Here is a 13,813-nt window from a genome sequence, read left to right on the forward strand (position 1 = left end):
AATAACAATGAAAGTATGTGGCAAAGTGAATGGATGTACAGATACATTGTGATAAGAGGGTGGAATACTCAAATTTCCTTTCTGGAGAAATCGACATGCCAAAAATTTGATTGATGGAACAGATTTTTTTGGGTGGCTCCTAAAAGCATCAATCTAAAAATCACCATTAAGCAACTTTCTTTAATATGGAAATAAAAGAAGTTAAGCAAACACAATACACTCAGTAAGAACAAAACACAAAATTAATTAGTTTGATCCATTTAATAAGTCTTGTTATTACTGTGAACAGCCAAGAGTTGTTTGTCCTAAAACTCTTGGTATGTAACAGCTAATATGCACTGCACATGAGAAAGCTCCTAAAATCTACAATGAGTTCCGCTTGTGATTTGTGGGGTAACAGTCACACATTTTAAAGGATGATGTACAGTACAAGAAAAGAATATATTCAGAAAAATGCAGATGTTAATACAATTTGGATTTTGTTCACAATTATAATACTGATGCCCCCTCTCTCATCTAAATAAAACCTTCAAATCTGGTGATTCAATTCTGTACACCAATGCGGTCTTTATAGCAAACACCTCAGAATATAACTCAAAAGTGAACGTGAACAAAAAGAAATGAAATATTGCACACTAAATGGAAAGTTCACCTAAAAATGAAAATAATTTAATTATTATTTACACTCCCTCACATTGTACCAAACAGAAATGATTTTTTTTCTTTGTTGTGTGGCACCCAAAAGCACAACATCAACGCTATTTCCAAACTATTTCCAAAATATCTCCATTAGTGTTATATTTTCGAAAGACAGTCAAATGGGTTTTTTCACAACAAGAAGGTTGATTACCTTTTTGGGGGGGGGTGAACAGTCTCTTTAAAAATACAAAATTATTGTAGCAGAATGAGCCTACAAAAGGCCAGACAGTGATGCTTTACATCAACCTGATGAAGGTATCCAGTAAGTAAAAACTGGTCTGACATTTAAATAATATTAGTTCAAACAAAAATGTTTGTCAACATGAATTACCTTATTCATAGAAATATATATAGACATGTTGTTTTCAGCACAACAAAGAAAAGTATACAGGTGTGATAAATCATGACAGAATTTTCATTTTTAGGCGAACTGTCTTATTGAATGTACCAACCGGACATACACTGATTTTAGTCTGAAGTGTTAAAAGAACCAAATATTTTGATAATGATGTGTACAGGCCGTCTTTAAAGAAAACACCCTATACTGAACACCACAATTTTCCACCCGGATATCATGCGTAACACCATCAGTTGTGAGAGAACGTACACACATCCCTGAGCGGACATCCTGAAAGCTATATGTGCGGTCAGTTGCTAAGCTAACTTCAAAAGACACTGTTGGCCAGAGAGAGAGGAAAAAAGCTTCAGAGTGATGGCTGGTCATGCAGAGGTGACAGAAACACCCATCCAAGAATGACCGGATTGTGCATTTGGGCAGCAGGTGATCCCCACTCAACTAAGCGTATAAAAGATCCCGAAGAAAACAAGGAAGGAAAAATATAAACACTCAGAATAGCATTGCTGAAACCAATGTAATGATGAATGGTACAAAAAAGACAGCAGATATCAGGTCAGGGGTCAGGTCTAGTTCACAACATATTTTTCTTGTGTACAGAAGGTACTGCGGTGCTTGGCACATGCTGTAACAAAGAGGCTTAGTATTACACACATAGTAACACCTATTTGAGGCGACTTCCCTTTTTCTGCCGGCATAACCGTTAAAGAATTAAAGCAAAGCAAACACTGGCTGGGTGTTAAACTAAAGAGGACCAATAAACCGTTGCTACACATTAAACCTAAAACCTAAGAACGAAGACGTCTTCAGACGTTTAGCGAAAGCAAATAGAGGATTTAAAACGAAATGAATCACACCAAGCTTGTAATAAAGGCACACACACACACAGAAGGACAGAGATTCAAAGATGACTGAAAAAAGGTATTGAAAAAACAGCATGCTTTAAAAAAGGAGCTGAAGGATAAAGTATAAGAAAACTTAGAACAAAGAAAACAGAATAACGATTTTTAAAATGTACAAGAAAGCCAAGTTGAAGGGTTAGACCGACACATCTGAAAGCACCCAAATCCGTACAAAACCTTAAGATACGACACACAATCATTAAAGGTCCGGCTACTTGACAAAGCTCCCAAGGATTGGAGGTTCCTTCGCTCACCGACCAAACGTAAAAAGTGAGTAAGAGAGAGCAAATAGAATGAAACGCTTTCTATGAACTTCTCCCGACAGCTCTCTGGGTCTCACATGGTGCGTGTTCAGCGCCGAAACTGTCTGAATCGCGTACCGCTGTTGTGGTAATTTTAGGTTGAAACACGGTATAAGTTTATAGCAAAGTGCGTTTTGCAGTCTTGCGCTTCGAGGGCGGGCAGTAAGGGGGCGTGGCATGCAGGGGTGGTCAAGGTCACCAGTAAAATGAGCGGGACAGGAAGTTGGCGGCCGTGCTCATCCAGCTCACGCCATCTTGAGTGGAGCCCAGTCGAGTCACGGCCTTGTGCTGCTCCTCAGAGGGACTCTCCTCCTCCGGCAGGTAATCTGGCAAACTCATGTTAAGCTCTACAGGCACATCAGAGTCTTCCTGGAATGGTATTACAATCTAGAAAAAAAAGAGCGACATTTGTTTTCATTCTGGCATCAGAGAAAATACATTAATGTATGATGAGAAGGAATATTATTATATTAGATTAATATCGAATGAACATTTGACTTTTTTTACAAATGCATAATATGTTTTTATATCCACTTTTTTATATATAAGATTTTGTTTAGAATGTGATGTACTATCTTAGTACACTTTTTATAAAACACACACACATCTATACATGATTTTTTGTATTTAGGAGTCTATAATATAGATACTGTACATTCATGCATATTAATAAAATGCTGGGAATGCAATCAATAATTTTTGCTAAATCAACTCTACTTCCTATAGTCCCGTTATTTCTTTTCCTGAACAATACTCTCCACATCTATTTTATTTTTGAAGCAAGAACAAATTATGCAGTAGCTTAAAGACATTGAAGACTAAAACACAAGTCAATTGTGCCACCTGCTGGATGACAGAGGAACTACAGTACGTGCTAATACAGTGTCCAAGTCCATCAGCATAATGGTCACGGGAGGTCACGACTCCACCGCTGCAGGTAGAGATCGTCCTTCCGATTCATCCAGAGAGGACACATCTTTAATTACATCACAGTGACTATCTGCACTGTATGCATGTTTCCCCAGGGTCTTCTGACACACTGTTCCAGAGCCAGCGGGCTCCTGAGACTGATCATGTGATGAAGAGAGGCAATGACTTCACCCTAGACATACAGCACTAACTCCACATCAAACGGTTTTACTCGAAGATGCTTCGATTCACTCACCTCCGATCCATCCTCTCTTTTCACCACCTGCTGTGCCTGCATAACTTTGGTTGAAGCTATAGCAGTTCCCAAGGCCTAAAGAACGAATAAACAAATCCACAATTACTAAAGTTCACATTATCAACTGTAAACAAAAGAAGAAAATGTCAAATAAAGGCTTTTTAGATCCTGTACTCACTTCTGCCGTCAGATCAGAGCGGATCCTCACTACACATCTCTTCACTGCCATCTGGAAGGTAAAGCTAATGACACCTTTGATCTTTAGCAAGGCCTCTTCACAGAGACTTCTGCGAGTCTGTTGTAAACACAATCAGAATTATTTAGAACTTGAAAATCACATTTTCTTTCACTCACAAACAAAGTGTAAATGGGTACGGTAACAGTTAACTGATGGTTACCGAATCATCAAGCCCGTCGATTTGAAGCACCACCGTTTTGGCTCGTTTGTTCGTTCCGCCCAGGAAGAACTGAGCTTTTTTCCGGCACGAGGCGCCCGCTCCCGCCTCTTCGGCCTCGCCGCTGCTGGAGTTTTGCAGGATCTCATAGATCTCAGAAGCCAGAAGCTTGGTCTCGCCTGGCGACGTGCTCCTAAACAAATACATCACTGTGTAACAGCTCATAAAGACTAAAAGTAATGACATAGTTTCTCGTTTTAACGTCAAGTGTTCATGTTTGAAAAGGTCGCCTCGACATTGGACATGATACAGATCTGTGCGGGGGGTAATCTGCAGAAAGAGGCGGGATAAAGTCGGGCGGATGGATCTTGAAACAGTTAACCTTTAGTGTGTAAGATGATCCTGATTCATGTAGATCCGTGTATTACATAAACTTTAATATCAAACCAAACCTAGTTTCTACATTTGAAGATAAAGAATCATAGCAAAACTAAAACACAATACATCAGAAATAAATGGGCCATATTCATTCCAAAACAAGCGTAGCAAACACACATAAACATAAATAATAACTGTGATCAAAGAGCAACACTTAAAATCCATCAACAGTTATAGAGACTTTCAATTTAGCGCATGCGTTACATGGGCACTAACTGGGGTCAAGTGGCCCGTTCTTGTACTAAGTTAAAACAGCAGTTCATTGACATTATTTGAGGTCAGACGTCACATTGAAAACGTGATATGCCCTGCGGGTGCTAGTGGGAGAGATGTGTGTCATTCATGCAGAGTTTCTGTAACGGACATCTGGTTAGTGACATATCTGAGCTGCAAGGCCTCGACACGTCCCGTCTACACCTGAGGGAATGCTGACAGCATCTTTACTGTATCCTCAGTAAGACGGACGATATGCATTTCAATTATGCATTTTTTTTTTATTTGATTTTTTTTATTTCAAATGTATTGAGCTTAACAATTGAAAAACTTGACAATCTGTGTAAATTGAAACGGGTTTTAGAATCTGGTAACCCCCCTTTTGCTTTAACCCCAGCTGGTGCATGTTTGTGCGAAACCTGATGATTCATGTTATCCCAGCATGCTTTGAGAATGTTCCAAATAACACGTGAAAGCCAGGAAATGTGACAATGGTCAGTGCCCCAAATCTGCCCATAGATATAGAATAACAGAAAGTTTCTTTTCCATTTAAAGGTTTAAATTACATTTTAAATCCCACGTTTTCCATGTGGTCAGACCCCAGTTTATGACTTCAAAAAAAATGATTAAAATGATACTGATTAAATTAATTATTCAATTAAACAAATACAATTAATTAATAGAATTACACAAAGAGACAATTAACAGTCCTACAGCTTTGGCACGCTGGCATGACACCAATAGTAAAGAAGGTCTGCTTCACTTCCTCCAGCCATAATTTTACGCAGTCTGGGGCGATACACGACCTCTACGCAAAGTCGGCGTGCTTGAAATAGTGAGGAGCAGCTTGTGGAACTGCAGGGCACTCCTTGATGGCTTCTGCGCTAACTGAAGTGACTGGTGAACCGAAGGGCGTAGGCAGCGAGTCGCCCTGAGAGAAGGATATGCAGATCGCTGCCAAGCATTGGCGCTTCTGTCTGTGAAGCTTCGTGTTAAACAGAAGGCATTCGCCGTCTAAATGCCTGCAGACTTTCGCACTCAGAATAATCCCGGACTGCGGCACATGTACATGTGTGGATCCCGCGTCTCTATACTTAGCCATGGAGGTGTCAGATACTTAATGTTTAATGTAGACATAAAGAAACTTTGAACATTCAAAGCACCAGTTGGCATCTAAAGAAGCGCTGTATGATATAAGTAGGTAAATCTGAGAACCCTGAAGCTGATTAATTATAATTTATACTTATTTATATTTATAATATATCAATAATGTAAAACTATCTTTTTATTGTTCTTGTAGGTACAGTATGTAGATGTTTATGAATGTGTAAGTACACAAACAAAAGCATAATGTTTGAAGCAAATTACTTTCTGAATTGTCTCTAGACCTGTTAGACTTGGCTATTGAGAACACTTTTCTAGGTCGCACTAAAAGAACATCTATAATTGGTTTATTAAATAAAAATGATACCAAAAAAAGTCTAAAATTACAGAACCTTTAAATAGTGTTAAGATTTTCAGGGAGAAAAAAAAGAACAAATGGTCGCTTTGTTTTCTGCAGTGAAAAAAAGCAGTTGTGAACATTTTGATTAATACTTAATTACTTCATATCGGCCAATATATCGGTTATCGGCCAAAATATATATGTTAAATAATTATCGGTAGTAGTTGTCAGCCAAAATGTACAGATCGATGCATCCCTACTAAATATATACATGTATACATACACATGAATATATGTAAGAAAATATAAAAATGAATATTTAATTTAGCTTGCATATAAATGTATAAAAGCAAATAATCGTTTATTTCCAAAATTAGATACGTTTTCAAAACTCATGTTTTTTATTATGTTATGTTTTTGTTGTGTTTTATTGTTTTAGTTAGCTGTTTTTTTTGCGTTATTAAGGCTTAAATGAAAAAAACAACTGCGGTTTGATTGATATTAATTAAAATGCACAATTAAAAAACATGATTATTGAAATGTTCTTAAAACGGAGTCATCTCTTTTTGGAGATAAACTCTTCAAATGTTTGAATGTTTTTATAAAACCAAATTAATAGGCCAGTGTACACATGTAAATTATGTAAACATATGTATATTATTCTGGATGCGATTAATCGCAATTAATCATTGTACAGCCCTAAATATGAACCTAATGTTTATAAAACATATATATATATATATATATATATATATATATATATATATATAATGACCCGTTTGAATGACCTCTGCCAGACATTAACCCACCAACACAACGGTAACAAAATTGCTTTTTATGCACTAAATCAAATGGCAGGACAGTTTGTTTTACGCTGTAACAGCAAACTTGCATCATCAACCTCATTTAGTTTCAAAACATCGAAAGCTGCATGTGACAGGATGACCTTTCTTCAGCACTAAAAATCTGCCCACAACACACATTTGCCTAAGCCGAAGCTGCAGGACGATATTTTCTGCGAGAAAGTGCAAAGCAATGCTGGCCTCCCTTCATGTTTTGTGGCAGTCTGACGGGAATGACTTACTTCTGCATGACGTTCTGCAAGCTCAGCATCATCCCCAGTTCGCCCTTCATCTTCTCCCTGTTGGCACGGCATTCTGCCAGGTAACGCACCGCCTGGAACGACACAAAGCCATTGAGGGTCAGGCGGGGACGTTACAGAGGAGTACCGCCAGGACCTGCTGCGATAACATATCCGCTAACACAACACTGCTATGAGTGTGTGTGTGTGTGTGTATGTGTGTGCTAAAGAGTGTTATTCTAGTAGTGTTCAGGTGTGATTTTGTTTGAAAGACATGAAGTTGTGAATAAGTTAAACAGACAGCAGATGTCTCAGTCTGTCACTTCATTAGGGAGAAAGGACAATTGGGAGATGACTGGCCAGCCTGCACAGTGGGGCATTCCTGTGGAAGTGTACTGTAAAGTGTTATGATAGATCTGGACAGCAGGTGGCACTCATTGTGAAGCAACATGTCTATGTAGACAACTGAACAGGGTGTGATTATGAGCATCACCTGATGGTGGATATGAACACTTTTATTGAAAAAAGCTAATTTTGTTTATCTGCAAAGGTATTGAAAAAACATGGAAGCAAAAATGATGTTGCTATAGCAGGATTAAAATAAAAACTACATTTTAAAAACAAAAAATATATGGTTCGTATTTAGGACATTTTTTATTTATTTATTTTTATTAAGATTCTGGGTCACTTGATAATTCCCATTAAATCTATTGATTTATTTTCTCATTTATGTTATTTCATAGTTATATGATCTGTCGATTTTTCTTAAATGTGTAAAACTGAAAGAACTTTTCACATGTACAATCATAAGCTTCTTTTGTATTTTTCAGTTGTGAAAAAAGACAATCATCTTGTGCCACCTTTAAAAAGTGTAAAAGCAGTTGTGTACATGAATGCAAACGAAAGAAAAAAAATACAAGAAGATTAATAACACAATGCTCACAGCATCACCGCCCACAGCTTGTAGTAACACGACACAACAAATTTCCTGAAAGCCGTTCCATTAAGATCTGTTGCTTTGAATAAAACTGAATGTAAAGAATTTTAAGGATCTCACCAACAGCGCCGAGTAGACGACTTGCGGATTGGGGTGGTCGAGGAACAGAATGAGGCCTGGCAAGCAGCCTTGATCTTCAACAATAACTCGTCTGTTGAGGGGGTCAGCAGCTAAATCCCTCAGTTGATTCACCACAGCCAAGACATCAGGCTCGCCACTCATGGTGCTTTCACACCAACGGCCATGCACATCAAAATCACCGGTCCAAACTGAGGGGAGATCAGGACAACACCGTAACATGATCGTGCTCAGTAATACTTGTAATAATGGTACAGAGTTCATTTGAAAAGGGATTACGGTACCATTTTCATATACCATGGTATTTACATATCAAAGAAGACAGTGCATGTGAAAAAGCATGGTGTTACCCTAGTATCTCTGTTCTGACAAACAGATGACATTTCATACATAAAATATTTACAAATATTTACAAAATGCACAGTATGACGTCATTGGGTTAACACACCTTGCTGTACACTGTACATTGATTGACTGATGGTATCATATACACGTGGCACAACATTGGCTTATAAAGCACCCTGTGTGACCCATGATGGGCAGTGTCATCATGCCTTAACTCGACACAGAGAATGAGGGCCTTAAAGGCCCTGTGCTAACCGGCTAACTACAAAGCCACCCTAAAAGCATCCCATTTGACAATCTAAGCCATAAATCACTCAAAACAACCAAACATCTTGTGACTCGTGACTCATTTATATTGTAAGTTTCATCAGTACCGTACATTTAAGATCTGAAACGAACAAAAACAATGACAATACGTAGAAGATAAATGCGATTTCCTCCATGACGCATACAAATGTATATATGCAGACGTAGCAAATCAAAGATATTAAATGAATAACTCGTGTGTTTGATAGTGATTTGGGTGATCTGTATCTTGTTAACCTTGTGTGTGTGTTGTGGCACTGTTGTCCACGCATAACCTTACAGAAACACGCCCAGGACGACTCCTCGATTCACACGAGCCTCTTTAAATCAAAGGATCCAGCCCGTCGACAACCGAACCTCCGATGAATACGAGAATAAATGCCGCTCGTATAATGTCAGCAATTATATTTTAGATTTTCCTGACAGCTGTTCCGGTCGGGTATATTTGGCCATTATCTGCGGACCTCTATAACCGTAGTCTTTCCTCCCGGTGCATCACTTCCTGGATTTACACGATCCGATTGGAGGATACGGCGTGACTGTGCAATCTCAGCCAATGAGAATGGGCTTTACTGAGAGGCATTTAAACAACGTAAATCGAAATTTTGTTTTACGTGTATTTGTTTTGCGATGTTATGTTTTTTTATAAACTGCAAAAGTCAAATTACTACAAAGGATAGCAGTATATGTGCATTTGTTTATATCGCGCCGTAATACAAACAAAGGACGTAGTTTGGCGCATGACAAAACGAATGGAAATGGGTAAATGCGTGACAGAATAGAAAAACAAAAGGATTTAAAATGTACGACAACAATCAGAAAAAATAGTTTAAACGAAATATCTTGAGAAACGTCCAAATAAGTTCCTCACAACAATATGGTCTTGTCGATTTTATGATTGGCTGTTTTAACTGCCAATCTCTCAATCTAACCGCTGGTTGAATTAGGAATTCTACGACCCGCCCCTATATTAATATTCTCAACGTCGATTGGCCAATGATGCAAAGGTCCGCCTCCTTTACGCACGGAAAACACAAGTTACGTGTATTAGCATAGTAACTAGTGTTGGCATGGCAGGCATAGCACAGCCGTTAGGAAGTCTGTTACACTACAAGCCGACACGGTAAATGTTTTTCTTACCTATTAGAAGTCTCAACAACTTTTATACACAATTGAAATCTATTAAAAACGAATAATAAGGTTTAAGTGTTTTGTATGGAATCTATTAGCAAAGTTAAAAAAAACTCGCTAACTTTAGTTGGCCGGTGCAGTGACGTTATTGTCAATGACAAATACTCAAATGTCAGCACTAAGTATGTGCTTTAAGAAGAAACTACAAGAAAATACTTTAGCACAACAGAGTTGTTTCTGGATAGTGTCAATGTGATCAGAAACCTTTAGTAACCTTTAGTTCGGCGTGTAAGAGCAGAGAGGCAAATCCTTAAAGTGGCAGTAATGGTCTGTTTACGAAAGGTTTTAGGAATGCACTGTATACGTTTACACTCAAAAAGACAAATGTTAAACCACTAAAGAAGAAATACGATACACACGAGAAATGACTGTCACTTTTATTAAACTCATGATGACTCCACAGGGCTTTTATGTGAAGATGCTCTAGCACATGGTACCAATGATGAGACAGGATGAGCAGATATCACAGACGTATTGAAATGGACCTGGTAAGAACTATGTTGAAATGTGCTGAATAAACAGTTAATAAGCACTCAAGCTGCGACTTACAAGCCCATTTTTGTGTTTCTCTTAGGCTTTAGGGTCATCAAAGCCTTATGGGTCATCCAGGAGCATAGTCAGACGGATCGCCACAAGTCTTCCTCTGGCACCTTGTCCTCGTGTCCACTTTCAGGTTTGAGGGATGATTTACTTCACCTTCATGTTTGGATATGATAACATCTGCACGTTATAATTTTCAGTTGTGTGACATAATATCAACATTAACGGTAGCTCACTTTCTACATTGCACTTTCTTCATCTTGTATCTTTAAAATGATCAGTTGTGTACATCTTTAAGTTTCCTATGGCTTTTGTTTCCTTTCATCTTTCGATGCACCTATTTCTTGTTCCTCTTGTATGTCTGTTTGCTGAATATATATGTACCTTAAAACTCTTATTACTGTCTCTGGGTTTCTTTTCGTTTGCTCCAGCTGTCCTCTGTAGAAGGAATGCAGTCTATCTGCTTTAGGTCAGTTCTGTGGTTTCTTCTTGGATATCTTGTCTGATGAGACTTTGAAGAGCTTAAAGCATGTCTTTAAGATGCTTTTCACTAAAACGTGTATTACTGAAGTCATCTTTTTCTCTTGATGATGGTGTGATGCTGTATTGTTTGTGCAGCACTTGAGCTTAAGGCTTTATTTAAACAGGTTTTCCTGGTGTTGTTTATCTTATTGTAACACACATTAAAGGCTTGCTTTGGTTTTGTAGTGTTGATGTGGTATGAGTTTGTTTATGGTGCAATTATTAAGTGTCTTTAAATCTTTAGCTTCATCCGTTTGATGCTGGAGCGGCTCTTCTGAACAATTCAAACGGACTGAATGGGCCTGTGGCCACGTTTGCTGACGTCGGATGGATCGACAAAGAAGAAAGTGATGTGGTTGGTGGAAATAGGTCAGACTCGGAAGATCAATCAGGAAGTCTGTTTTAAAAAATTGTAATCAACATGAATTAAGTGTGAATTCAATTTGACCCGATAATGTTTTATATATAATTTTTATGTTCAACAGGTTTGAGGCAAATTCTGGGCTGTTTTTACGCACCCAGCAGCGCAGACGCTCATTACCCAGCCTGCATCAGGCCGAGCCAGCGCCGCAGAGTCAGACGGTTATCAACGATGAAGCCATTCAGAAGATCAGCGCTCTTGAGTCCGAGCTGGCCAAACTCCGACTACAAATCGCACAGATTGTTCAGGCACAGGAGCAGAGCACTCAGTGTGCAGGTAAGCTGAGCTTTTAAATCATAATTTATATATTTGCCCCACTATTTGAAAGTCTCAATTTATGTATTGCGTTTTAAGCTCCAGGTGGTCCTCCCGTAACCCTGACTCCACCCATGGCACCTATCCCACCTCCGCCCCCACCACCACCTCCTCCGTGCCCCGCCCCTGGCATGCAGAGAAGGTTTTCTGCCATTGATCTCATTAAAGAGCGTCGTGGGAAGAAGGCGGGACTCGACACAATACTGGACCACGAACCCAAAAAGCCAGAACTTCTTAATATGCTGGATGTGCTGAAAGATTTGGGTAAAGTGAAGCTACGCTCGGTTAAGAGGTGAGAATGCAGACAGTTTTTCAACTATTTACGACATATTTAATTGTGAATGGTCATCACAAGGTGACATTGACATTTTCCTTTTCTTTCATTCAGTCGGTCAGAAGATGGCGACACTAAACCCAAGCCTGCCGAACCCACAGATGCGGCAACGCTGATCGCTGAGGCCCTAAAACGCAAATTCGCTCACCGCTACCGTAGCGACAGTGAGTGTGACGGCGGTTTTAACCTGCCAGCATGCGAAAATAGACCTTGTGTAGAAACAACACCACTGGTAAAATCTCTTTGCATTTGATTTGTCGAATTATACAGACATCTAGATTATGTTTTCTATATTTTCAACAATCATTGTTTTTCTTTTTACAGTTTGGTCAGCATATGTTGAAATCGACTGGAAGTAAAAAGCTTTACTAGACCGGTTACAGAAGCAACTCATCCTGTTAGTTGGTTAACCAAATCACTTGTAATAACGATGCTTTCACTATTCTACACTATTCAGCGTTGTTGTGAATCTTTGATTTTGCACTTTGAAGAGATTATCTCTGTCAGTATGTTTTGTACCACAGTCGTGCTATTGCATGTGCGTTTTAAAGGGATAGTTCACCCAATAACGAAAATTCTGTCATTTATTCACCCTCATGTTATTTCATACCTGTATACATTACTTTGTGCTGGAGAACACAGAGAAAGATATTTAGAAGAATGTTACCATTTTCAGTTCTGGGACATCATTGACTTCCATAGGAGGAAAAATTTAATGGTATTCAAAGGTGCTCCATTTTTTTTCGTTTTTCTAAATTCTTCGAAATATCTTATTTTGTGTTCAACAGAACAAAAGATATACTTTTTTTTCCTATGGTACTGGATGATGTACCAGAACTGAAAATTGATAACATTCCAAATCTCAATCTCTGTTTTCATTAGAACAAGGCAATTTATACAGGTGTGAAACAACCAGAGGGTGATTAAATGACAGAAATGAAAGACAGTTTTGGTCGGACTATCCCTTTAACATTAATGCCAGTTATGTGAAAATGTCATTTTATTTTGTTTTTATGCATGTAAGACTTTTTATTTGTTTTTTAGTTGAATCCGTTCAACAGGTCAACAGCACAAGTCCTCCGATTTGATGAGTTTCTCATTTTATGGGATATTAGACGCCAAAGCAATGGGTTTTTCTAGCTACCGTTTTGCATAATACCGAAACCCCATAAATGTTAACTTCAAAGGTACAATTACTTCTTACTACTTTCCTGAAACAATGAAGCATGTCTAATTGTCAGTAGGCGCGGTTTCATAGTATTTTCTGATCTGCTTTATTTTTACTGCATTTTAGATTTAATATATTTTTGAACATTTGGTTCTTCAGCTGTTTAACAAATCACTTGAATAATGTATTTTGTTTTATGTGAAACTGGATTAACACATTGCCATTTCTTTAGTCACCTTTTCTTGACCGTGTCAGTACTATGGTTTTTCTTTTGCACATACTAAACTAAATCATTCTGTTGTGCACAAGAGCAACAAACACTAAAGGCACCTGAAAAGCCTGTGTATTTGGATAAATATATATAGAGAGATAATTCTGATTTCAAGCATTTGTAGATTGTTATATGTAAACTTGATGGTTAAAGCACGTAGGAACAATACCTCAGAATTAAAGGGAATCTCTTGTGGTTTTGGTACTTCTTAAATTAGGATCATTTAAGTTTTTTCACACTACGAACGACTGCAATTGATTTTAATTTCCGAAATAAAACTAGTTAATCAGTCAATGTGTTGATCACATTTTTTCCAGACTGTGCTTCAGGT

At 38.2% G+C, this 13,813-nt stretch overlaps 2 protein-coding genes across 3 annotated transcripts; one reads left to right on the forward strand and one right to left on the reverse strand.

Moving 5' to 3' along the window:
- Positions 1 to 246: 246 nt before the first annotated feature.
- Positions 247 to 9,230, reverse strand: armc1 (armadillo repeat containing 1). Of its 2 annotated transcripts, none has more exons than XM_056738774.1 (7): positions 9,001 to 9,230; positions 8,052 to 8,260; positions 6,998 to 7,089; positions 3,822 to 4,011; positions 3,602 to 3,718; positions 3,424 to 3,498; positions 247 to 2,645 (listed from the first exon to the last, which is right to left on the reverse strand). In XM_056738774.1, exons 2-7 carry the CDS (start codon positions 8,211 to 8,213, stop codon positions 2,454 to 2,456), a joined length of 828 nt encoding a protein of 275 aa, XP_056594752.1. In that variant the 5' UTR covers positions 8,214 to 8,260; positions 9,001 to 9,230; the 3' UTR covers positions 247 to 2,453. The 2 variants fall into 2 exon arrangements, with proteins under 2 accessions (XP_056594752.1, XP_056594753.1); XM_056738775.1 differs by having other exon boundaries at positions 8,958 to 9,230.
- Positions 9,231 to 9,769: 539 nt separating this feature from the next.
- On the forward strand, positions 9,770 to 13,776 carry mtfr1 (mitochondrial fission regulator 1). Its single transcript, XM_056738332.1, has 8 exons — positions 9,770 to 9,843; positions 10,315 to 10,399; positions 10,486 to 10,584; positions 11,218 to 11,342; positions 11,459 to 11,670; positions 11,749 to 12,001; positions 12,098 to 12,275; positions 12,368 to 13,776. Exons 2-8 carry the CDS (start codon positions 10,364 to 10,366, stop codon positions 12,413 to 12,415), a joined length of 951 nt encoding a protein of 316 aa, XP_056594310.1. The 5' UTR covers positions 9,770 to 9,843; positions 10,315 to 10,363; the 3' UTR covers positions 12,416 to 13,776.
- Positions 13,777 to 13,813: the final 37 nt, after the last annotated feature.

This window comes from Triplophysa dalaica, chromosome 23 (genome assembly GCF_015846415.1).
Source record: "Triplophysa dalaica isolate WHDGS20190420 chromosome 23, ASM1584641v1, whole genome shotgun sequence".
Lineage (NCBI taxonomy): Eukaryota > Metazoa > Chordata > Actinopteri > Cypriniformes > Nemacheilidae > Triplophysa > Triplophysa dalaica.

Coding starts and splice junctions, on each gene's coding strand:
- armc1 (XM_056738774.1), bottom strand. CDS start 8,213: ATGAGTGGCGAGCCTGATGTCTTGGCTGTGGTGAATCAACTGAGGGAT. Junction 4,012..6,997: donor TTGCAGAACGTCATGCAGAA/GTAAGTCATTCC, acceptor GTATTTGTTTAG/GAGCACGTCGCCAGGCGAGA. Junction 3,719..3,821: donor TCGACGGGCTTGATGATTCG/GTAACCATCAGT, acceptor TGTTTACAACAG/ACTCGCAGAAGTCTCTGTGA.
- mtfr1 (XM_056738332.1), top strand. CDS start 10,364: ATGAGCAGATATCACAGACGTATTGAAATGGACCTG. Junction 10,400..10,485: donor GACGTATTGAAATGGACCTG/GTAAGAACTATG, acceptor TGTTTCTCTTAG/GCTTTAGGGTCATCAAAGCC. Junction 12,002..12,097: donor AAGCTACGCTCGGTTAAGAG/GTGAGAATGCAG, acceptor TCTTTCATTCAG/TCGGTCAGAAGATGGCGACA.